Source organism: Melanaphis sacchari, unplaced genomic scaffold (genome assembly GCF_002803265.2).
Source record: "Melanaphis sacchari strain LSU unplaced genomic scaffold, SCAv2.0 Contig1704_pilon_pilon, whole genome shotgun sequence".
Classification (NCBI taxonomy): domain Eukaryota; kingdom Metazoa; phylum Arthropoda; class Insecta; order Hemiptera; family Aphididae; genus Melanaphis; species Melanaphis sacchari.
In genome coordinates this window covers 1-26,781 of record NW_020270790.1, presented here as the reverse complement: position 1 = coordinate 26,781, position 26,781 = coordinate 1, and the positions used below count along the sequence as shown (strand labels likewise).

The 26,781-nt window shown below is 23.3% G+C and overlaps 3 protein-coding genes across 3 annotated transcripts; 1 reads left to right on the top strand and 2 right to left on the bottom strand.

Annotated features, from left to right (window-relative positions):
- Nucleotides 1-50: 50 nt before the first annotated feature.
- On the top strand, nt 51-3,647 carry LOC112592347 (breast carcinoma-amplified sequence 3 homolog; the record flags this gene model as incomplete). The annotated part of the gene is given in 8 exon segments (XM_025336365.1): nt 51-265; nt 331-498; nt 599-969; nt 1,062-1,288; nt 1,356-1,441; nt 1,499-1,632; nt 2,996-3,133; nt 3,524-3,647. Coding segments are annotated over 8 exon segments (1,440 nt in total), but the record flags the coding sequence as incomplete, so codon positions are not given.
- Nucleotides 3,648-4,925: 1,278 nt separating this feature from the next.
- On the bottom strand, nt 4,926-15,178 carry LOC112592349 (cilia- and flagella-associated protein 157; the record flags this gene model as incomplete). The annotated part of the gene is made up of 9 exons (XM_025336367.1): nt 14,957-15,178; nt 12,041-12,209; nt 11,236-11,338; nt 9,251-9,404; nt 9,030-9,153; nt 8,646-8,789; nt 8,225-8,506; nt 6,993-7,117; nt 4,926-5,016 (listed from the first exon to the last, which is right to left on the bottom strand). Coding segments are annotated over exons 1-9 (1,335 nt in total), but the record flags the coding sequence as incomplete, so codon positions are not given.
- A 5,533-nt stretch (nt 15,179-20,711) lies between these two features.
- On the bottom strand, nt 20,712-25,730 carry LOC112592348 (putative inhibitor of apoptosis). Its single transcript, XM_025336366.1, has 7 exons — nt 25,577-25,730; nt 23,499-23,717; nt 23,217-23,439; nt 22,576-22,809; nt 22,317-22,510; nt 21,426-21,502; nt 20,712-21,339 (listed from the first exon to the last, which is right to left on the bottom strand). Exons 2-7 carry the CDS (start codon nt 23,715-23,717, stop codon nt 20,865-20,867), a joined length of 1,422 nt encoding a protein of 473 aa, XP_025192151.1. The 5' UTR covers nt 25,577-25,730; the 3' UTR covers nt 20,712-20,864.
- Nucleotides 25,731-26,781: the final 1,051 nt, after the last annotated feature.

Here is a 26,781-nt window from a genome sequence, read left to right as displayed (position 1 = left end):
AATAATTGAAAAACTAATACAGTTAATGTTTGTTTTTTTTTTTTTTTTAGAATAAAGTATTGAAAGAAAATACACCACAAGGTCCTGATATTATTGCTCATTTTTCAGCACACTGTGAGGCTATTGTTGCTTTAAATTTTGATCAGTCTGGTCTTATGTTAGTAACAGCTGATAAAAATGGTCATAGATTTAACGTATTTAAAATACATCCTAGTATATTAGGTTCTTCATTTGCAGCTGTTCATCATTTGTATACATTGCATAGGTATATGCTTATTTAATCATATTACATTTAATTGACAAATAATAAAAAAATTATTTACATTTTAGAGGTGACACCACAGCTAAAATTCAAGATATTCAATTTTCAAATGATTCAAGATGGGTAGCTGTAAGCTCACTTAGGGGAACAACTCATATATTCCCAATTACACCTTACGGAGGACCTATTGGTTTACGTACTCATTCAACACCACATATTGTAAATAAATTATCAAGGTAAGATAAGATTTGAAAAATATTTTTTTCAACGTGTTATTTAAATGTAATTTCTGTTGGAAAAAGTTATATTTTGTCTAATTTTAAAATTAAATTTTAGATTTCATCGCAGTGCTGGTTTAGTGACTGATGGCCGAAACAGCCCTGTGATGACAGAATCATTACAGAATACTCAAATTGTGTTGCCATACTCTAATCCTTGTGTGTCACCTGTACCACATTCAATTATTGTACATTCATTGTGCCAAATTCGATCACAAAGTAATAAATTAAAACCTGAGGAAACTGGAATTACAACATGTATTAGACTATCTACTTGTTTTTCTCATGGCCGTGTGCTGGATACAACTATGATCAGAGAAATTTCTAATGTAACTTATAATCCCAAGAAAAATATTGCAGATTCTTTATATGTGATGACTAGTAATGGCATTCTTACGCAATATGATATGTATCCTATGCATTCAAATAGTAAGTTAAAATTCTGCAATATGTTACTATTCAGTTTTATGATTTGCAATAGCTTTATTTATAATTAAATTTTATTCATTTTTTTTAATTAGCAATATCCAAAGAAAAAATATTTGATGATACGATGATAGAATTAAACATTGAACCAAAAACTGAATGGAATTTGTACAAACCACCTCTTCATGCATCTACTGTTAACCCCCCTTTAAAACGTGGTAACCCATTGTTAGACCTTTACGTTAAATTTCCGGTCACAAACCTGTCAAATATTTCTGAAAAGAATTCTTTAGAAAGTATTGATGAACATTGGCTATCTCAAGTAATATATAAAAATTAAATTACTATTAGTTTTTTTTAGTTAGTATACTATAAAGATACTTTTATAGGTGGAAATAAGTACACACGCAGGCCCACATCGTCGTCTTTGGATGGGACCACAATTTGTTTTTAAAACTTGTAGTTCTTCGTTAGGGTAAGTGATTAAATATTTTATATTAATTTAAAAATTTAATATTAGATCATTTTACAGGAGATCTGAATCTGATACTCAATTGAGTGAAATTGAAAATGGACCACTATTATTAAAATCAAATCCTGTTAGTGTTCCACAAAATAATATTGACAGACAGAGCACTCCTGTATTCATTGAATGTGGTTCAAATAGTATGTAGTTAAAAATAATTAATTACCATATTTAATATTCACATACTTATGTTATTGATACATCAAAATTGCATTCAATTATTGATTATATTCATACTACGGATTTAAATTGATATTATTGACTAAAAATGGATGTTAAACCTATGACATGGAATGCATGCTCTTTTGGTAACATGTGCAACTATCCAAAAAAAGATCATTTATTGGAACTTTTTTGGATCAATTAGAACTGAATGTGACTGTCATCAAATAATTGATACTGGTGCTAAAAAATTGTTTGCTATCCCTTCTATAAACAATGCTTTTGGATTAATTCCTTTTGATAAAATTGCTATTGAATTTAAAAATTAAAATTGTGTAGTTGAAGTTTAGAGAGCATTTTAGTTTAATTTTATGATTTTGTATCATCTAATTCATTAAATTCAGCAAATCTTACAATTTTTGTGTAACTGTTTTTTTCTATATCTTCAATAAAATTAGATAGTATGGCTTGAAGATATAAGAAAATATTGTACTTCAATATTTATAAATTAGATCAGCGGTTCTCAACCTTTTTATATTCACTGCGCATTATAACTAGTTGATAGAACACTACAGTAATAAAATAATAAAAAGCAAACAAAAAAGGCATTTTTATTTTAATCATTATTTTTTATTGTTAATTGATTATATAATTAAAAATTAATATCTAATAATACTATACTCATGTATCATAGTCTTGGTATACCTACAGCCAGTTCGCAGCACACAAGTGTGCCGCAGAACACCAGTTGAGAAACACTGCCTTTGATACTTTGTTTCCCGTGTACCCTCATTGAGACCATTAGTTTTGTGTGTTTTTATAATCTATTTGTAAATGACTTTGTTGCTATAATTTTATGATTAACATTGTTTGTGTTACATATGAATCATTTAAAATTGGATTGTAATTACTGTAAGATAATTAACAGTTAAAAGTATTAGTATACTAATGCGATAACACTATGGCAAACAGCATTTTACTAATACCATGGCATTGAGCCACAAGTTTTTAAATTTTTGAATTTAATTCAATTAAAACTTGCTTAAAAATTTCTATTTTTATTTAAAAATTAAGCCTATAACATATGAGATATATGTTATGATATTTTTATTGAATTAATTTACTTGTTACCTAACTTATTGCATGTAAAGAAGCACTGTAAGATGGTAAACTGTTTTTACAAGACTTGTTTAGTTACAAATCAAAGATATATGAACTAGATTATTAAAAACTTATTTGATTAGATTTATAAAGTTTTTAATGATGTTTTAGAAATAAAAGTTTTAATACATTTTTGAATTCTTCAATTTGTTAGTTCATATTATAATTTATTGATTGCAGGTAGCTTTGATTATTCACCAAAGTTTTTAGACCTTAATCAAGGTGATTCATCTGATGTGTCATCTGACCAAGGTGAAATTAAAATATTGGAAGATTTGGCAGAAGCCATGAATGAAAACCTTCAAATTAATAAATCAGGTAATTGTGTTAAAAGTTATATATTTATTACTTTTATGGTGTTTATTGAATATGATATATACTTCAAAATTGTTTTTGGTGACATTTAACTGCAATATTTTAAATTGATTTATTTATACAACTTTTTATGAACATTATAATTGGATTAAAAGGATTCATCATTCTTCAAAATAATCAAAATAAGACTTTCAAAGAAAGAAAATCATGGTGTATATAGTTAATCCAAAACTAATTTCACTATTTCAAATGTAAATTTAAAGTATTTTTATAATTATGTATTATAATGTATGCTTTAATTTTTAAATATATTTTTATTCAATAAACATTAATTGTATTGTTTAAATTAAGTCAATATTTTATGCTGTAGTAAATTATTTTTTAATTTTTCAGAACACTTAGAACCAGAAGTAATTGATGAGAGTGATCAAATTGTAACTGAAATAATTTCTTTAAAAAAATGTAAAAAAGCAAAAAAGAAAAAAAACAAGTAATAGCTACTCATTTTATTTTTATTAATTTAAATATTACGTTTTGAATTTAATCAAGTTACCAATGTTTAAGTTTAAAACATTTCATTTTTAAATGAGAACTATATTTTGTGTCCTTTTATTCTAATAGAGTATGTCAGTCATTACTATTCATTGTACATAGTATAATAATAATAATTATCATAAGGTTTTCATCATACTTATTATTTTAAGTTTACTTAATCTCTTATTTTATTTATAATAAACTGTGTCTATCTTATGTGTACTGAATTGTCAAGTATTTTGATCAAAAATATATTTAATAAAAATGATATTTTATAATTTATTTAAAATAAGTCAATTAAAACATTTAAATTAAATTTCATTGATTGATTAATACTAGTATAATTTATTAATATTACACATTTTACATGCCAATATAATGTCATTCTCCTAGCAAGTTGTAATAGAAGCATTGTCATATTGGAATTTAAAGCAAGAGAAGTACTGCAGAACAACATTTATTTTTATTATAAGTTAAGTTTACAGTGGTTTTATTTTAACCTATGGTACAGTAGAATGTCATATAAATAGGTAACTTATTATTTTATTCTGTGTTGCCTGTTACATAATATTTTTTTGGGATTGTTTTAATAAGAATACATTTGAACATGGAAGAGTATTAATTTCAGTTATCTTAATAATAAAATAAAATAAAATATACAAATTTTATGATTTTAAATTAAATCAAGTGTTACAAATAACAATATTATACCTAGTAAAACTAATCCTTGTGCAAAATGATCACTTTTTACGTATTTACTCTATGTCTTCTGTAGTTGTAATTCTTGCAGATATTGTCATTCAATATTTAAATGATTATATCATTTGTAGTCAAATACTAAATATGATTGGAAACTGTTTTACAAATATATTGATTATAGGCTGAAATAAAAATAAAAATGTTATAGTCGAAAGTGGATAATTATATTTATAGATACCAGATAATTTAATATAGTACTATGATGACTTAGATTAATAATATATTTTCATTATATTAATTTATATCATGTTATTACTTATATTTTTATCAAATTAAATGTACATAAAATTAATAAATATAACCAAGTAAGTTATAAGATTGTCCTAGTTAAATAGTTCATGACACCTTTATATGACAATCTATTTTATTGTAAAAACTATTATGTATCTATTTTATTGCCATTCACTATTAACACATATTACTGATAATTCTGGTTAACATAATTACTTACTATATTTTATGTATCTTGGGTTATTTATTTTTATAGTTTTAAATGTTTCATTTTTAGTTTATTCCTTTGAAATTTGAAAACTGAACGTGTACATCTTTGTTTTTTTTTTATGTTCAAGAGTGTAACTTTCACACCTTTAATACTGTAATATAAAAACAATTGCATTATTACCATGATAGTTAGTAAAATTTAATGATTAAAGTAAGTATTATAAATAGTATTCATGTATTTTTTATTTTGTCGTATTTCTTCATAATTAAAAAATACTACTGCTTTTGGTTCTTAATATATAAATGCCTACAATTCATAATAAACCATATTTGTGTTTAGAACCTGTGTATGTTCTTACCTACTGTATGGTTTATTATATACATTCAATCTATATTTTATAAGATAATATTGTTGTTAAATATTTTATTGTAAATTAATGTAGGTATCTAAATCATTTTCTAATTATAGGAATTTTGAATGATCAGTTTTAAGAAAATGTTATAGCTAGTTTGAAGATTAGATATTACATAAAAGTTATGTCATGTGGATATTTAGTTGTACCTAAACGATAATAAGGATGTGTCTAACTTCTACACATATATGGATATGTTATGCTAATAATTTTGATTCTGTGTGTTAAACTTATTTGTATAACTGTCTGATCTTAAAATCATATTTAGAGAAGATAATATAAATACTTCAATGTTCAAATTTGTAAAAGAAAGTCATTTTTTTACAAAATTATGAAAAATTCATATTTATTTTTTAAAATATTATCACTTTATTTGTATTTGTCTTAGATGGACATTAAATGTATTAATATAAACTATGAAATAATATATAATTTAGTCATGACTTATAGAATTCTTCAAAAGATTATTTATTTTTTGTATAATATATTATAATATATAGTGGTATGGTGCGTACAAATTTAGCATACATAAATAAAATGTATTATATAAATATATTATTAGTTCTGATCAATTAAAAATTTGATATTAACTATTAATCATATTTACGGGATTATGAGTTAGGGATATAAAAGTAGCCTTTTTATTTATTATTTAAAATAAACTATTTTCACATATGTTATCTTTATCTTATATACATACAACATATGCTATTACTGAACTTGCATTCAGCAGAACCTATTAAGTGTCATTAGATTAAATATTAGAGTAAATTGATTTATTATCAAATTTAAAGACAAGAACATAAATTGTGCTTAAACATTGGCTTTTTTCAATATTTTAATTTTTAAGTAAAATTTAAGTATTATAAATATAAGTTAAAAATACTAATTTTTGGTCTAAAAATTAAAACATAAAAAAAAAAAAAAATCAATGGATAAGCATAGATAATGTTCTTATTTTTAATTTTTAATTTAAATCAGTTTACTCCAACACTTAAGTTAATGACACACAATAGGTTCTACTGAACGCTAATTTGCTATGTTGTATGTTTTTAAGACGGAGATAACTCATGTAGAAGTAACATTGTCTTGTAGAGATTTGATACAGATCATTTTTAAGAAGTTAACTATAGGAAATTTTCTTATTTTTCTAAATGAGTATGGATTATGCAAATGTATGTGTAGTAATTGATCATTAGTATGAGTGACAATATGTAAAATAAACAGTGGAGCGCTTCCACGCATGCGAGGACTTGTTATCAATGTATTACACAACTAAAATACAATTATTTTGTTTTTTTTTTTTTTAGTCAAAAGTATCAACTTTTTGCCAATTGTATTAACTAACCTATTTATTCGATAAACGTTTAAAAACATGTCTAAATTTGCAATGAAAATTACTTTAAAAAAACTTTCTTACATTTTTAAATAATTTTTTTTCACTTAATATTATAAACATTTTAAAACTCTTAATATTCAAAACGTAGAAATGTAATTTTGAAGAATTTATAAGTTCAGATTTGAAAAGCGAAAAATTCGTTTCCAAATAAACTTCATAACGAATTCAAGTAGGTTCTCAGATGTTTTATCCGATGAATAGGATAGTCAGTACATTTTACATGAGATAGGTCTATTTTTAAAGAAATTCCTTATGATTACAATAAGTGTGTTCAAAACGATACGAGTTAAAAAAAAAAAAAATAAATATTACTCACGAATCAAATCCCCGGATTTCTACTTTTCTTAACTTCGTAGCAATGAAAAGCTTGTATAAATTTACAACAAATGAGTAATAAACATTACCCTTGTACTTGCTCAACGATTGGTCAACTTCGTTCAACTAAGAAATATATAAAACACAACACATAAATATTTAGCATCCTAATGATTATATCACATAGGTTTCGTTTTTGAATTATTAAAGTTAACAATATGAACTTGTTAAATGTATTCAGTTGATAATATTTTTTAAAAGACATTAGAAAAAATGCACATTAATGTAGTACCAAACCTATTAACACTTAATTTATAAATTTATTTTGGTTATACAAGTTAAATATAAATAATTTGTAAATTTTACTACCGATTAGTTTAAATTTTAAATCTTGTAAATTGTCATTTCACAACAAAAATAACAACAAAAAAAAAAAAAAATAAATAAATATGTTGCATGACTCGATACAACTAACTGTTGACTTATACAATATAACAATTAACTGTAAGGTCTATTGCCAATACATACTATATAATACCAACAGTTCTCTGTCACACATAGGACCACAACACATTACAAACTACCGAACTCCGTATGATTACAATACAGCCACCTACCATTATACGTCTATACAACTCAGAATACAACTTTGTTAATAGTAATTGTTATTAATATTTAGTAGAAATTAAAATAATGAATAGCTGTATTATTGAGTCCTGATTATTTAAATAAATTTTAGACCCTTATATATCAATCCTCTGCTATAATAATTATATCGTATGTTCATAAGGTACTCTCCTTGGATATATTATATTTGATTAGTCATTCCCCCTTGACTACGATACAATTATAAAATATAGATATGGAGTTTATGAGATCTAAAAAAGTATTGGTTTTGAAATTTTTTTTTCGGTTCACAAAATAATTAAACGTGGGTTACGCCGGTTATGACATGACTAGGTACATAAAGTTTCAATCGGCGCAACTAAAAACAAAAATCTGAAATGCAGAACAATTTGTAAATCACTCATACAGTCATACACAGTCTACTACAGTATTTATCCCAAAATATATTAAGTTTTTGTTTCAGGGATGTTATGATAATAATTTGAAACTTGGGGTACTTATATATATATATATATTAATACCTATACTCAAGTATCCCTAATAGTTGTGTTCCCTTTGCAATAGTGCATTACCACTAGACGGAGTTTGATAACTATAGAATATTACTTTCAAAATTTTCTCCATCGACTTTGTCGTCGTCACTAGCATCGAATCCATTTTGTATATATGCAAACACAATGTTTCTATTTCAGCTTTCATCGCTGCTAAATTGTTTGTCAAGATTCGTAATTTTCGGTTTTTTCTTTTTAACGTCTGTTTTAGCTGTGTCATCGTTGTATTTATTCTGCTGGCCCTGTACGCAATACGCTGGTTCCTCTCATTTTTCGTAGATAAATCTTGTACTTGTAAGGTAAGACCTAATTTTTTAGCTTTTATTGCATCCATTATCTAGAAATGCGTAAAAATATAAACCCCAATCAATGCTCACATTAGTTTTTTTTTCATACAAAACTATATGAGTACAGTCTAGAATCTAAATCTTTATGGTAAAAAATAATATAATAATTAATATTGTAAAAACATCCACCTGTTTTTGAGCTATGATTATTTTATTTAGACGGCTATTTTCTTTCATATACATTTTATTTTCGATTTTCAAATCTAAGTTATCTGATTTCAGCAACGTATATTTCTTATCCATTTTGAACCAACTATCCGAACATTTATTTAACTAAAATAATATAATTTTTTAATAATTGACAAATCAACCATGTATATCTACAAAAAATAAATTTAGAAGAAAGGACTTAAAATTAAAATAAATTATGATTACTTAATAATTATTAATTGTATAAGGATATGTAGAAAAAAATATATTTAAAAACATTTTATGAAGGGGGTAAATTCCTAAATCCTTGTATACCTACGAATTATTCGTAAACATAGGTATGACTTTTGTGATTATACTTACTTCAGCTTTAATATTAACATTTTCTTGTAAAGTTCTTTGAAAAGTTGAAGACATTAACTTTTGTAGGTTATTCTGAATTGTTGTAGATAGTTGCAAAAGCTTAGCTTCATTTTGACGTTTCATACTGTAAATTTAATAATAGTTACTTTGGTAAATACACCGTGTTCGTTTAAATGTGTACAAAATCAATGTTTTAAAAAGCTTATACATTTTTTACTTACTGTTCTTTAGCTATAATAAGTTTTTTCTCAGTTTCATAAAGTAAATTATTGTTTTCTCCTTTTAGTTTTGATAGTTCTTCCTCTTGTTTCAAAAACTTATCAGTTAATTGAGATCTTTGTTTTTTAAACTCATTCAATGAATTTACTTTACTGTCTGCATGTATTCATAGTTTGATAATAACAATTATTTTATAAATTTGATTTGTTGATATTAATAATTGTACAGACTACAGATAAAAACAAGCTTTTTTTTTTTTTATTTTTTTTTTTAATAAAATTATATATAGTTTCCTTTTTTTGTTTAAAAGAGCCGAAGAGCCAATTTTTACTTTTTTTTTTATATAATATAATTCTCGTTGTTCTGAAATTATATTTGAATAAAAAAAATTTACATTATTAATATTCACTAATATCGCTAAGTAGATGACCAGGGCCGACTTTAAAATAAAATGTGTACATAGGAAAAATCTAAATTTGCCTCCTTTTCGTTTGTGTCTTTCTATTTACTCCTTCATCATTCGAACATATTTAATATCTACTTTGGGCTTAAGCCATAACATCCTTATTTTGGAAATCATACACTTTTAAATTAAAGTACTATTTTTTATTAAGTTAGATGTTGAAACATGCGTTTATATATCCAAATTGGCCAGTACATTAACATATACGTCAGCACTGTCGTTTCTAAATTTTCTGAAGAAATTGTACTTCTGGATAACTGAGTGTGTTAGCGCTGTTTGACATTTCAGATGAAATTTCAATTTTCTTTTTTTCGAAATTATAAGAAAAAAATTGTATGTTAGTAAGAAAAGTCATTGTTAACAATTAACAAACGTTAGAATATTTAAATTTTTGATTAATTATTTTTTTAATTTTATTAATGAATTAAATTAAATAAAACAATACTTTAAAGAATAAAAAATGTTTAGTTTTTTCAACTTAATAGACCTATTTTTGAAAATTATAATAAACAAAACAATGGCAGTTGATGTATAGGTACTTATGTGCGAAAATGTCTATGATTTGGCTCTAGCCACCAATATAATATATATTAATAATTTTTATTGAATATTATTCATTTAGTTTAAAGTTACAATTTTTATTAGCATTAAAAATAATAATGTTTGTAAAAAAATAGAGTTGTTTGAAAAATTTAAGATTAATTAAATTTCGTTTAACCATCATAATTTAACCTAAAGTTTGATATTATAAACATAACTTACTTAATTCTTTTTTATTTTTATACTGCAAAAAATTAATATTTGTTTACTGTTCAAAATTATAAGATTGTAAAAATTTAATAATAAACTTTCAATCATTAAAAAAAAAAAAATTTAACCAGTTAATAGATAGGTACTATACTATATGCTAATATAGTGTAATAATTATTATCAAAATTATTAATCAAATAATTTATTAATACATTAATAATAAAATACAATTATATAAAAATATAACTCTCTTTAAAATAGGTACAGCCCTGTTTACATCAAGAAAATACGTCTCTATACTTTTGTGTTGCCTGTGTCTTCCGTAGACTCTGTAGATTTAAATATTTACTAGTGAATGCATACAAATAGTATAAATTTAATCAATGTGTTAACATTTACCAATGATTTTAGTGTACGACGACAGTCACCGGTTACCAATTGCGGATAATCACAGTAACATACACATTTAATGATAAATAATTGGCTATATGAAATATTATTAACTATAAAGAATAAAAGAAACTTTTATTGATTTACCTTAACGTCATGTTAAACATATTACAATAAGCTTATTATGTATTAATTATAGTACCTATTTACCTACCTACATTAGCATTACATTAATTCACAAATATTTTTTTATCTTTTATGATAAAAGGGAAGGCACCTAACAATTTCAAACAAATCTTATGACAAAAAAATTGATTATAAATCGTTATTATTTTTTTTTCTTTTTTTTTTTGATTTGGATACTTATTTAAAAAATGTACAAACTTAACAATCCAATTTCTGCTTTCAATTGTCCAAAAACTGTTTCAAATTGTCCATTCTTCTTCATTATAATGTCTTCATAGTTTATTTTTTGGTGTTCAATAGTCTATAAAAATAATAATAATTTCTATATTAGGTATAATAAATTCAAATAGAAATGTAACCAATAGTTTTTTTGTAGTCGTATTAGACATTTTTTATTTCAAGAGGACGTTTTACTCAAATTTGTAGTCTTCGTCTAATATGAAAAATTTACGTTTAGTAGCCATCATATTGTTAGTTACTATATTAAATAGTTAATATATTAAAAACATTAAGGCAATAAGTTACAACCTTGTCAGTTTTTTTGATTATTTAATTTTGAAGTTGTCATGAAAATGTTTAAATTTTAATATTTGTCACACAGTATGTAAAGTTGGTAAGAATTTATTGAATTTGATATCATTACTTTCAAAAGTTGAGTTAGTTTGTTAGAAAAAAAATATAAAGTCAAAAACTACCTACCTATTTATTTTGTTAATATTATATTGATAATAAAAAAAATAATTAAATTAAAATCAATTCAATTTAAATTAAAATTTCTAGTAATTTAAATCGATACCTACTTTTTTTTTTTTTTTGATCAATTACATGTTGATTAATTAAAATCATTAATTAATAATTATTATTTTATCTAAAATAGAATCATGATATAAATATTTTTTTTATTAAAATATTGTTAATAATTTTATTTTTCTGTGCGTATCATATTGATTATGTTATAATAGATAGGTAAGCGATAAATTTGTATACATATTATTATACATACTGTTTTTAAGGTCGAAACAGTATTTTCTAAATCAATAATCTCGTTATTTTTGATTTCAACTTGTCTCGATAAATATGCTATGATGTCACATTGCCCCTCTTTCAACGAATTAGCTTTTTCTCTTTCCAAATCATTATTTCTCTCCAATTCGGCACACCTATTCGTTACTCTATAGAATACAACATAGTTTTTTTTACAAACAATCAAAACAAAATCATATGAATTAAATATTATAGGTAATAGAAATTATTTATAAAGTCTGGATTTATGATGTCAAAAACTTAAAATGTGGCGTAATTATAAAAGTATAATAATCTTAAATTTTTAAAATATCAAAAAATAGCAGACATTCACAATAAATGGAAAGTATGGCCAGTATGGGCAATAAATTATAATTACATTCTGTAACGAGTAAATTTGAAAATGGTAAGTTTTTCTTTTTTGTCAAAATGTCCTAAATACAATACTATGCAAACAGTTATTTTAGTTTTAACAAAACGAATTATCCACATTTAAGACTTTAGTAAGTATAAGCATAGATTAAATATACTAGTGTATTTAATCTATGGTATAAATAAGAGTAATTATTATTTATTAATATCTTTTATCGATTTAAAATTTATAAATATATTATTTAGACATACAAAAAAATTGTTTTTAAATTTAAAAAACCAAATACAAATATTTATTATTTACCCGACCGTGAACCGTTTGTTATATTTTGTATATTAAAATAATAATCAATTAATATTATACAAGTGATTCATTTATCTAATAAAACTCATTATTTCAAAATCTATTATATTTTAGAAAATATTTTTTTTTTTTACATAATTTTCAATTTTAATAAAACAACATTTTTATAAGTTTTTTTTTTAATTTTTCGAATAGCAACATGTGTTTTTATTTAATATTCTGAAACAGAATATTTTTCACAGTATTTCAGTATTTCGATACATAAAAATCGAAATTCGGATGAGTACCTAATTTATAAGTTATAAGAATTTAAAGTTTGGGCGAGTAAAATTGAATGGTTCGAGGAAATCTCGCAAAATATTTACCTACTACTTACTAACTCCACTCATTAAAAACTTAAAATATTTATAACTCATAGGCTAGTTATCCGTATTATAATTTTTATGTATGAAAATTCCCTGAAAAACATTCCATTTCAGTAAATTAAATTAAAAATAAATGTTGCCATTCGAAAATATAAAAAATTGTAAAACATTAAAATGATAAAAAAATATGTTGTTTTATTTCGCCTGGAAATTATATGAAAAAAATATTTTCTAAAACGTTAATAAATTTTTAAACAATGAGTGTTTGATAAATGAATCACTCTGTATATAATATAGGTAACAATAGAAAATCCTTAATATTAAGCGCAAAGTTTTTAGTAGATATTACTAAAAACATTAAAGAATGAATACTGTTTATGAAGAACCTTGTTCTATATTTTCATTTTTTAGGTATGCAAATTAAAAGTTTTCCAAATTTCTAACTATAGAATAATTTGCAAATTTTCATGATTTTGCTTTCAAACTTTTATAAAAATTAATTGTTTTATGTGTTTTCCATATTTTTAAGTTGCTAAAAAAGCAATTTATTTGGGATCTTGTATTAAATTGTCAAGCTCTTTTACTGAACTATAAAATGATTAACACTAAAAAATTAGAATATTTCATTAATAGCTTAAAATTAATCTATATATTTTGAAAATTGTATTGAGTATAGACAATAATAATTTAAGGTAGGTACATTGAATTGTCTTAAATTTCTAGGAAAATATTCTTTGAATTATGTTAAAACAATTAAAACTGTTTGATAATATTCAATATTTCGTTGAAATTTAAACTTCAGACAGCTATTAAAATTTATAGATTAAGTTACACTTATTTTTCTTTATAACACTATTAATAAAAATTTGGAACCTTGTATTAGATTTTAAAACTTTAAGTATGAATATTGTATACATTTTTAATTACAAATTAATTTGAAAAATTTCAAAACTGTAGAAAGTGCTTATAAAAAATTATAATAGATATCCGTTGAACTTTTGTTTCGTTTTTTCTTTTATTGTTTATATTGTATATACAGTATACATAGTGTAGTAATTTTCATTAAATATATATAAAACCATATTCCTTACCATTTATAAGAAATTAATATTTGTAATTTGTTAATTGTAGCAATTTAAAAAATAAAATAAAGTATGTTACAATGTACGAGTAAATTATGAAAAATATGAATTTAAATTTAAATTTTATAGTAATTTGAGTGAAGTGATATAACTTGTATATGAATCCTAGTTCTATTTAAAAATGTCATCATATTAGAATATATCTATATTTGAATAGCATCTGGATATAGTATACTTTTTTCACACAAACATTTAAATTGTTGTAAATGTTTCAATGCACATTCCTATTCCAATAATTCAAAAAATATAACAATTTATTAAATAAATAATAAATCGATCAAATTGTATATGTATATATTTATATATTTAAGAGTATTATTTTTATCCTGCAGAGGTTTAGTCATTTATATTACTATAATAAATGCTATAATATTATATTTACAATTATTTATTATAAAATATAGGTTGATATGCGATGTTGTCTGATGCAAAAAATAGTTCAACATAATAATTTTTAGTATAAATAGAGACTGAGCACCACTTCCGTTCAGAATCGTTATTAGTATACAATTATTTTCATTGAGTTCATATACTTTACACATGTATTACAGTGACAAATTTAATGACATAATAATTTATTTTGGAAGGAAGGATTAGTATAAATTATACTATATGTTTAGTAATAGTGTATAATATCAGTCATGTATAGATTAAAGGCTTAAATAAAAATAAATAATAACACTACAACTGGTCAAACCGTATTTTAATAATACCTTGTGAGCTTTTCAGTGAGATCGGCTATTTGTATATTGTACATGGTTCTATCCACTTCTTGCAACGCATCTTTTTCTTCTTTGACATTTTTCTTCTTGTGACCTCTTTTATTTTTTTTCTTCTTTGTAGGTGAATTTTGCATGTTTAATTTTCAATTGTGACAGCAGACCTCTGTGAGTAACCTAGTGTTATAATGGGTAGATAGATTGTTTGTTAGAAACGTCCTGCTAAACTGTGCAATGGAATGCTCCGCAGGGTCTACATGCGTCGGTATATCGATCTAACTCCTAGTTAGTATGTCAGGCCATTAATTTAGATATTCAAATACTCAAGTATAAATAACCAAGGGCGTCTGCAAAAATAAAAAGTATAGGACTATACCAATAATAACATTTAAGTCATGCAAGTAGATAATAAAATAATTAATATTTAATATTAACTAAAATTGCGAGGGGACTATGCCACCTCGGCTTCCACCTGCGGGTGCTCTTGTAAATAACATCAAAGACGTGTAAATAAATTAGAATTGATAAACATATTATCAAAAGTAGATAAATTAATTAATAAAAACAGTTAATTCGAGTTAATGATGTTTATAAAATCAGAATAAACAAAATAAACTTATTAGCTCAAAAAGTTAAAATAAATAAGGAAAAAAAATATTAAGTTAAAAGAAGATTGATTTTTTTTTTTAAATAATTATCTGGTTCACATAGTAAACTTTGAAATTGTTGTGTAAACAATATTATAAGTTAGTGGCTACTAATTAATATTTATTTACTTATTATAATTTAAAACCGCAGTCTACAAAAGAACCGAAATATTTGAAAATATTATCACGTATATAAAATACAAACAAAACATTTAGTAAAATTTCAAGAACCTACGGTTATTTATTTTTGAGTAACAGTAAAATAAAAAAGATGAAATCGAGATTGTCAATTAAAAATTCTCGTTTTTCTTATTTTTTTTTTTTAACTAGTTATTTTGAAAAATACTGAGAACATCTTACTTTTAACCTCTCTCCCTAAAATACTAATTAGAATCAATTAAAAGGTTTAAATAAATTTTTTTATAAATAATTCATTCTAAAATATAAAAATATAATTGCTTGTACATTTTTTTTTTTTATAGACACAATTGAAGTTTAAATTAGGAGAAAATTATGTATTTAAACGACAAATAACGATATTATTTATTTTGTTAAAATTATTTAAAAACATTATTCATGGAAATTTGGCATTTTTACATAAATTATGAATTTTATCACAGACAATGACTTTATTAAAATATGTAGATTCATTTTAAAATATTAGTGATATTACCTACCTATTTATAGTTTATGACATGAACTAATCGGTAATCTACAGTGTTTTACGGTAAGGTGATTTTAACTTAAAAACTAGTAACAATAATATAATATTGTATAAATAATAAATATGCAGGGCCGTATTAACTATAAGGCACTGTACCTAGAGCTTATGATAGCTAAATCTAAAAAAAAAAACATTGTAAAAACATAAGATCTTTCGCTTTATTTAAAATCTAAAAACAGTCAATTGATGTAAAAATTATACCTAATCAAATTGTTATTTACATGAGCGTTATATTTTTGGACAACGTACTGCATAATATTTTGTCATGCGATAAGGAAATTATTATTATTGAAGATACTCTAATCTAATAATCGTAACAAATTAAACATTTATAAATAATTAGTTATTACGAGTATCTAAATAATAATTGATATAGTACATAATATGCAAAGTTAAAAAAAAATATAAAAAAAATAGCATTCAAAAGTGCCTATTTTATGAAATTCAATTTTTTCAGAGCCAAGAGCCTACTGATGGCTTAATTCAGCCCTGTAAATATAATTAAAATTATTTTGCGTAGATACAATAATAAGTCGTTGACCATTGACTCGATACACGTCCAGATAGTAATTCGAAAATACTTAAATTGTAGACATAGGTACCTATGTTTTTCTTAAAAATATTTTATCTGAAAAAAATTTAATTATATGTTTATAAAAATATTTTGTAGTAAAACATTTTAATAACATGTTTGTAGTATGAAAAAAATATACTTAAAAAGGTAGGCAAGTACCACTCTTGCATATGACTCTACTGGACATAAGGTATCAAGTAGGCCAGTAGGCCTGCACTATTATACATCTATTACATCTGAATTCAACATAGAAAATTTATAAGAATAAAATTCATGTAAAGGTTCCCACTTGTGATGTTTTTAAATTATAACAAAATAATTAATATTAATATTTGTTGTTCAATTAAGTTATTTCGTCTAAATTTTAACTTTAAATGTTTATAAAAATAATTGTTTTTATATATTTTTGATTTTATGGTTTTAGTGTAAACTATTATGTGAAATCTTCAATCTTGTATTAATTTTTTTTAAATAAGTTATTAAACGAAAGTTTTTATGAATTTCTAATTACCAAATAGTTTGCTATTTTTTGTGATTTTGACAAATTTTGTAAAAGCTTAAATTTTAAATGTACATATATTAAAAAAATTATGCTTATGTATTTTTATTATTTTTATAAAGCTACAAAAATAATTTATGCGGGATTTGAATTAAATTTTCAATAATTTTGTTTAGTGAATAATTTTTTATCGACAGTAAAAATAAAAAACTAAAAATTTAAAATTTGTCATTCCGATTAATAGTTTTTTTGTCATATAATAAGAATGATAATATAAACATAATATGTTATATCATATTATGGTGAAATAATTACTGTTTTTTTTTTTTAAATACTGCAAAATTAAAAAATTGTTTAAGAAAAAATTATTATTTTACGGGTGAATTGTCTAAAGTATCGTAAAAATTTGAACTTCAAATGATTTTTAAGTGATTTGGTGCTACAATATAATTTTTTTTGCTTGTACAGGTATAGAAATATTTATAAAAAACAATGTTAAATTAAATTTTAAAGTTTCAGGTATTAACAAAAATTTTTCTATGAATTTCTAACTACAAAATAATTTGTTAATTTTGGAGATTTTAACGAATTTTCCTGAATTTCATTCAATTGTATATATACACCACCACACCAAGGCAAAGGAATAACTTTATTTATTCTTATTTTAATTTTATTTTTTTAAAACTTTCAAAATCAAGATACGTAAGTGTAGGTAAAGTGTAGGTGGGTAGCTCTTTCTTTTCTTCATATCGACACCCACGGTTGTCCTCACTTACTAATTTCTTTCGCCTTAAAAACTATTATACTTACAAAAACATTTTCTTTCTTTTCACAATTAATATTGCATACATTTTTATTCTTAAAAGCTAATTTTGACATACTCATTTAATTATCTTTTTATTATCTTTTTTTTTTTTTTTTTTTGAAAAAAAAAACAGTATATATATATATGTATTTAATTGTTTGTACAATATACTGTATATTTTTAATAATTTATAATATTTTTGAAAAAATAACTTTAGTACAAAATTTCTTAAATACCTATTATTGTTAATAAAATTTTATTTATATTTTATGTATTGTAATTAATAGTCATTCTTATGTATACATAAGTAATTGTATTCTATTAAAAAATAACAAAAATAAACATTATTATGGGTAGTAGAAATATTTACATCAAGTGCTGTTAGTAATAGCTACATTTATTATTATAAAAATACAAATTTGAAAACTGGTAGAGTAGGTACTAAAATTAGAATATTTTTAAATATTTTGGTAAAAATTATTTTTAATTAGAAATGAGTATGTTAAATAAGTACCTAGCCTTGATTTTAAAATAGTAATACAATATTAGAATTTTCCTGTTAATACTTACTCTAAAGACCTCAACTCATTATAAGTTTATTGTCTTTAAAAAGGATCGCAATTACCTTGGGATTATAATAAGTTCTTTAATCTCCGAATTTGTTAAAAGTTCATTTCCCCCTAATATTATTTTTTTTCAAGTTAACTTTAAACTTTAAAGTAGAAACCTTCTTGACTTCTTGTTCACGAGATATTTTTTTCGTTGCACTTATTGATAACAGGTATTTTATTATAAATTAAGTATTATAATTAATTATTTTATTACTTTTCTTTATTAGTTTTGGTTTTTTTTTTTTTTTTTACTGTGAAATATTTTAAATTAGGTAGTATAAAAATTATTGTATCATTGGATACCATTTTCGTTAAATAATAAAATTAAAATAATATTGAGTTATTTTTTCAAAAAATATTTTGTCAAGTCACCATTTTACTGAATATCAGCTGTATACAATAAACTTACCAATGTAAAATGTATAAATAAATTAATTTTTAATGAACTGTAGGTATATTTAATTTATTTTTTAAATATATTTATTATTTGTTTTAGATTTGGCTATAGTGATAATTCCAAACAATACTGTTTACATTTCGTTGATGTATTTCAAATTTAATGCTTGGAGATTATTTTTACTTTTGACTTCGTTACCTATAGGTACTAGACTTACCGCTTATTTTTTTATTTTTTATTTCATATATACAATAATTTTCATAGAAATAAAGCTATTTTTATATCAAAAATCGATGTAAAATACTAATTTAGCCTAAAAGAACATAAATCTTATTTTTACGATAAATGAAATTATCCTGTTTTCGCTTAGCACGGCAGTATACGAATACTTAAGTATTTATATATTTAATTGAACCTTCAAAATCTATACAAGGACGTAACTGTTACAAGCTATCATGATTTATTTCAATTATATATAAACTGTAGTCCGTGGGCCAAAATACTTCCTTGGGGAGGTCATACATAACTCCAATATCACGACTTAATACATCATTTACATTCGTAATTTTTTTTCCTCTTTAGTAACTCATAAGCCACACTAAACAAATGCCCATCATACTAAAACTAATAAAAGTTTTACATAACAAATTGTGATCAACAGTACCAAAAGCTTTTGCTAAATATGAAAAATTACTTAATGCTTTCTCTCTTTTGTCAAGTACTTTTGTAGGTACTTCTGTCAGGCTTATAACCATATTGATTTGTTCATAAAAGGTTATTGTTTTCTAGATAATTCAATAAACGCTATTTGATAATTATTTTTAATAAAATTATTGAAAAATTATTCTACAACTGGTCTATAATTATTTGGGTTTTATTTAAGTTATATATTAGCTAATATTAGTTTGTTAAATTAAAAATTTGAGTTAAATAATTTAATACATATAATGCTATGTTTTTTGATATTTTATCAAATCCAGAGGTAATATCTTCTTTAAAATTATTTATTATATTAATTATATTTTTTATCAAAAACAAAATTGGTGTATAATCTATTGAATATTTTGAAGGAGTTTATCAATATTTAAAATTAAAACTCTTATAAAATAATAAACGTGGTTTAAATTTTTTTTTTTTTGTTATTCTTGTAATGAAAACATTTAAAAAACTTTAAACAAAATTTACTTTGTACTTTAAGTATAAAAATTAAAAATCCAATGAATTCTCAACTACAATTTTTTTTTTATTTTAACAAACTTATTAAAAATTAGACATTAAAACACATATATAAAAAAAACTGATATTTTTATAGTTGTCAGAAACCTTTTATTTTTTTTATCATAAATATAATTTTAATAATACACAGCTTAAATAAAAACATTAAAAATAAAAAAAAATTGTGTACAATAATTGATTTATATATTAAAATAAATATAACACTTAATTAAACACTAACTAAAAATAATTTAACATAAACCAGTGATTCTAAAAATGGTAATTATGTGAGCAAAATGCTCATAGTGTCACCAACATAGGGTTAAGATGTTCAGTTTCATTGTAAATTGTAGAACATTTATTTACATGGTATATTTACATTTAATTGTACAAGCACATAGAAATGTACTATATGGCTAGTGAGTAAAACTTAAAAGTATATTTTAATTAAGGAATATACATTTTGTCTACATATAGAGCACTCGCTTATGTCTTCCGCACATTTGTCACAGGTGTATATATGTTTACATGGTAAAAGTACTGCTGCCATTTCTTTTTTATGACAGACTTTACAATTCATTGGGTGTTTTAATGTGTTGCTAGAAGACATTTCAGAATTGGACGTTACCTGTTGAACATTTTCATAATTTTTTTCATTCATACATAAATAAACTCCCATTATCTTAACTAATGGAAATCTGCATATAGGGCAAAATATGAGTGTTAGGGCACACTCAATACAGGATATTGCATGACCACAAGGAACAAAAACTACTTTGATTTCTTCCTTAAAACAAATCTTGCATAGCATACAATCTGGCAAAGAATTATGGTCTAGTATTTCAGAAAAATGATGTTGGTTTTTAACAAATAAATTATCAGTTAATTGTATCCCATTCAAATATCTATAAAAATATAAAAAAAATTAAAAAAAAAACATTTTAGTGTTAAAACGTATGTAAAAATAGTTAACTGATTTAATGTAACATACTTTTTTGTCATCTGTATTTTCATTTTAGTCCAGAGAATGCATTTATTTTTTTGTTTAGCAATTAAATTGAATAATGCCTACAAATAAAGTATAAAGTAAATTTTTAATATTTTTTCTAAAGTAATAAGTAAAGACCGGATTCCCGTGCAATTGCATCTTTCATGGCATGTTCTAAATTCAATAGAAACAAGCTACAAATCCAAACCAAAAGATGTAGATTAATATAAGCAAGTTTTATGTTGCACAAAATTGCACGTTTCAGGTTTTTTTTTTACAAAAATGTACTTTTGTATACATATTTTTGTATTATTTTTATTATATTATGTTGTTTTACAAAGTATTGGACTTTTATATCTAACAATATAATTATATATAAAAATATAATTATATATAACGATATAATACGAATTAAATTCAATTTTAAATTATCAAATAAATGTAGTTGAAACAGTAAGAGATGGGCTAAGACAATTGAAAATGAAAAGGTGCAAAAACTATATGAAAAATTCAAATCAGTATTTGATAAAAATCCCGGATATAAAATTTTAAAACTGTACAACAATTCAATAAATGGAAATTATGTGGATTTAAAAGAAGATCCTGCTATTATAAGCTGCTACAAACAATGCCCAAAACATATTATATTAAGTGACAGAAGACATAATTTTAAAGAAAAAAACTTGGAAATGTACATGATTATAAATTTTAATCAAATATTGTAAAGTCAGTTATTAGTTATTACTTATTAAAATTAATATTTGAAGTATCTATAATGAAAATTATGTTTTTGCACGGTTTTGCACATTTTAACATTTTAATTGCACATTTTTTAGATTTTAGCTGCACAAAAATCCGGTCTTTATCTTATTACTAATAAGACTATTAAATTACCAGATGATTAAAGTTTATGGTGAAATTTTCCACAACATGTACTTTGTCCACAAAATTTTTGCTTTTATTTAAAAACAGATGACCACAATTTTTGGACCATTTGGCATGATTTATCCATGGTTCATCGTCATCAGTCCAATTACTTAAAGTTAAAGCACAAAAGTAACAAGTCGTAAAATCAGTTTGACCATTGCCTAAAAATATATAAAACATTTTTATTTAAGGTCAATTATTATTATAAATATTATTATCATTTCACCAGAATAAAAAAATCCAGCTTCGCATAAAGTATTAATATTTTGTTTGAATGTCCTCAGACAATTATTAAATGTTTCCAAACGTGCATTGAAGGTGATCATTTTGTTTCTATGAAAAGGTTTTAAACTTTGTAAAATACCTTCTGAAGTTAACCAATCATCAACAGATCCCACACTTACAGAAGATAGGGCATCAGAAGTAGAAGAACCGTAAACACAAGTTTCATATAAAATATCTAAAAATAAGAATAAATTATCTAATTATCTCAAACAATATGCAAAAATGAAGTTTAATCATTTTTATCAGAGCTGAAATCTATTTAAACTAAAAAAAAAGTTTTTAATTACAATTTCATAACATTAATCATAAATGAAAAATATTTATATGTTTTTCACTTAAATTTTTATTTAAATATTAATTAACAAAATATTAAAATTTGGTACTGATTCTAATATAAAATTAATATTATAATATTGAAATTTATTGGAATTAATTTCAAATAATCATTTAATTTATACAGTAGTTCTCTTAATATGATGATTTTTCAGTTGTAGTTATGTTATTAAACACAAAATATTTACCTCAAAATCTATTTTAATTCCATACCAATTAATAATAAAAGTGAATTTATTTAATATTTACCACCAAATCCATCCACAACCGAACATTTTGGAGAGTGACGATAATGTTCAATTAATGGAACATCACCACATTCCCATGATTCAAAAAGTTTACAGCATTTAAAACATTTTACACCATCTCCTTGGCCTGTGTAAAAAAATCCAGCATCAGCCATTTCACGAGATTTTAAAAAAATGACAGGCCAGTTTTTAAAGGTTCTTAAGCGACCATCAACTGTAGCCAACTGTAAAAAAAAAAAAAAATAGATTACAAAAATATTAAATTTATTAGATATTTACTTACAATTTTATTAACAAATGAACAATCTGGAGAGAGACGAATATGTTGTTGTAACGGATCGTCAGCAAATTCCCAATCAAGAAATTCTTTACAGCATTTTCCACATTTTACTTGATCACCAATGCCTAAGTAAAAAAAGCCAGCTTGGGCCATATCACATGGTCTTAAAAAGTTTACACGCCACATTTCATTAAAGGAACTTAAACGTCTCTGCATATCCATCTATAAAAAAAAAATAATATAAATACCAATTAATCTACATTTAATAACTGTCCTTCATGACTAAATAAACTAAATAGAGATAAAATACTATATGAAAAAAATGCATAAAAAAATATTAAATATTTATTAAGTTTAACTAAAATTACAAAAAGTATATAAAATGCTGACTAATAACTGTTAAACTAATCTGTAATATATATTGTACTTATAAGATGATAAATAATAATTTTAAATTTTAAACATATAAATAGTATTAAAAATGTATACACTAAAAGATTTACAGTTTGTATTTCTTGAATATATATACTAATTATTAAAGGCTGTATAAGCTTTTGATCATTAGATTGAGAAATACCCTATATCAAAATAAATACAAATTTTATTAAATTTTAAATTAATATTTATATATATATTTTCAAATATAATTGGGAAAGTAATCTCAAAATTAGACATATCTTTGCTATTATTAATATCAATAGGTAACAATTTCAGGTATAAATTCATTTATAACAGCTTTATACATACAAATTTAAAATATTATTAATTACAGAAAAATTAACATTATTTTGTTATCATTATTGAAAGTAAATTAAAACACTTAAGTAAAAATTATTGGTTATTTGAATAAGTATAATACTAAATTCACACAAATTACATGTAAAATTAATTAAATAAACAAAATTAATAATTTTGTTTTCATTTGTATAATTATAAGTACCTTCCAACCATCGCATCAGTTTTTTTTTATGATTAGTTTTAAAATTTGATTTGATTTAGTTGAATATTTATCATATTAGGAACAATAAAGTGAATTAAATGTATTCTTTCATGGACTCATATATTTTAAAATATAATATGATTAAAAATAATTATTTTGATAAAGGTATAAGCATTAATTGAAACAATTTTCAACATGAAAAATTGTTATGGTTTACCTACATACTCAGTCATTAAAACTGTCAAGCAACCAATTGTATGAAATAAAAATAAAGTATTTTTATTTAATATTATACAATCCTTTAACTGAAAGTAACACCGTTTTAGGTTTTTAATAAACATATCACTTAAACTATAACAAGTAGATTTGGTTTAAAGCAATAATTTGCTTTTTTTATCTCTTAAACAAACGAGCCACCCTTTATTTTTATTTCACTTATTAGTAATGTGGCTCTTAATGAGGGGAATTTAATTTATAATTTATGGGGTTAATTAATTTGCAAAATAAAAATAAAGCCTATGAAAAAAAAGAACTCAGTCATCAATATGATACAACAATAACGATCGTAATAACAATAATAACATTATATAAGCCATCTTGACAAAATAAACTTAACAAACTATTAATATTATAAATAAAAATAAAATATTTTTATTTTTTATTTGCTTGTTAAAACAACATACCAATCATACCATAGGTAAATCAACTATATAGTATTAATTATGGTACCTAATAACGTTGGGTTGTGTTACGTTTTGATGCATTCGATTTCCCTATATAACTGAATATTAACGTTAATATTTTAAAATAATAATAATAATAAAATATATAATAATATATGATACCACGGTCTTAAAAGTAAATAATACCGTGATAAATATATATTTAAATTTTAAGTCGTGGTTATATATTTTAATGGTCTATCTCATTATTTACAAAATGTTATACTTTATTCATTAATTAAATTTAACTGATACATCGGCGTCGGCGTAAATATAAGGCAGTCTATATGTTACGGAAAAATAGAGCCGCTAACATATAACCTCAAATGGCGCACCAGCCCAAAAAGTGGACAAGACGATCGGAAAACATAATTAAAATTTATTAAAATATTTAGAAAAATAAAATGTAAACAACTCACCTTCTATACACCGCCAGTTGATTTGTATTTGGGGACGCAAAAATGTCGTTCACGGTTAAACAAAATAGAATTAAAGAATAACTGCGTGATTGAGAGCGGAGAGAGACACAATAACGTGTTATTACAAAAAATATCGAAGAGATATTGTACGACAAATCAGAATAGCTCAGACAGATGGTTATAACGTAGAAATAATTTCATGTTTAATCCCGCAACGTAGCAACGTACCGCAATATACAAAATTTCCGAATTTCCCAGATTTAGACAACACTGATTTTATGATAATATGATATAAAACTGTTATAGATGGTGGAATTTTTTAATTACTGACACACACAACTTAAAATTTTATATTTGAAAATTTTGTCCTACTTTATTTAATAATTGCTTGTGAAAAGTTTTCTGTGCGTTCATTAATTAATCTGATTTTTTTAATTTCAAATATGACTTCTAATAGGTGTATGGTCTTGGATATGCTACTACGCATGATAACAACGACTTAATGGAAATTGTTTAAACTAAAATAGAATTACATATTGATGATAAAGATTAGGAGGACAGCAATGACTAAATTTGTTATGCGGTAGACTAAGAGCATTCAAACATTAAGGAAATCAAAAACCAAATTGTTTGTAGTATCTACGAATAATGCATACAATACAGTAAAGTGAATTCGTTTGAAAAGCATTGACAACTACCCGAATTTAATTTCATATACACCAGAATAAAAACAAAAGTATTGAAACCAAAATAACCACTGACTTTTCATATCACTCATATAAATAATGCCTAAATTACCTACGATAAGATGCTTTTATTGGTGTACAAAGGAGAACTAAATAAACACAATAATCGTTGTCGTTATGCTAAATTGAATGAAAATTTAAAACTACTTAAACAGTATTTTTTCTTCATGATAATCTGATGAAAAATTAATATTGAACGATTTAGAGCAGTAACCTATTGTTGATAAATAAAATACGTCTATAATGATAACAAGGTAAATAATATAAAAAAAGTGATATGAACTTTAAAAATGAACTTTTCTAGACTGAGATCTAAGAAACTGATGACAAATATTTTTGATTTGGTTTCAAGATGATCCAATAAATAATGAGTGTGTTGATATTATTTTTGTCAATGTGTATTCTGTGTAATATCATGTATTATAATGGTTTTTTGATTATAAACAAATATAAAAAAAA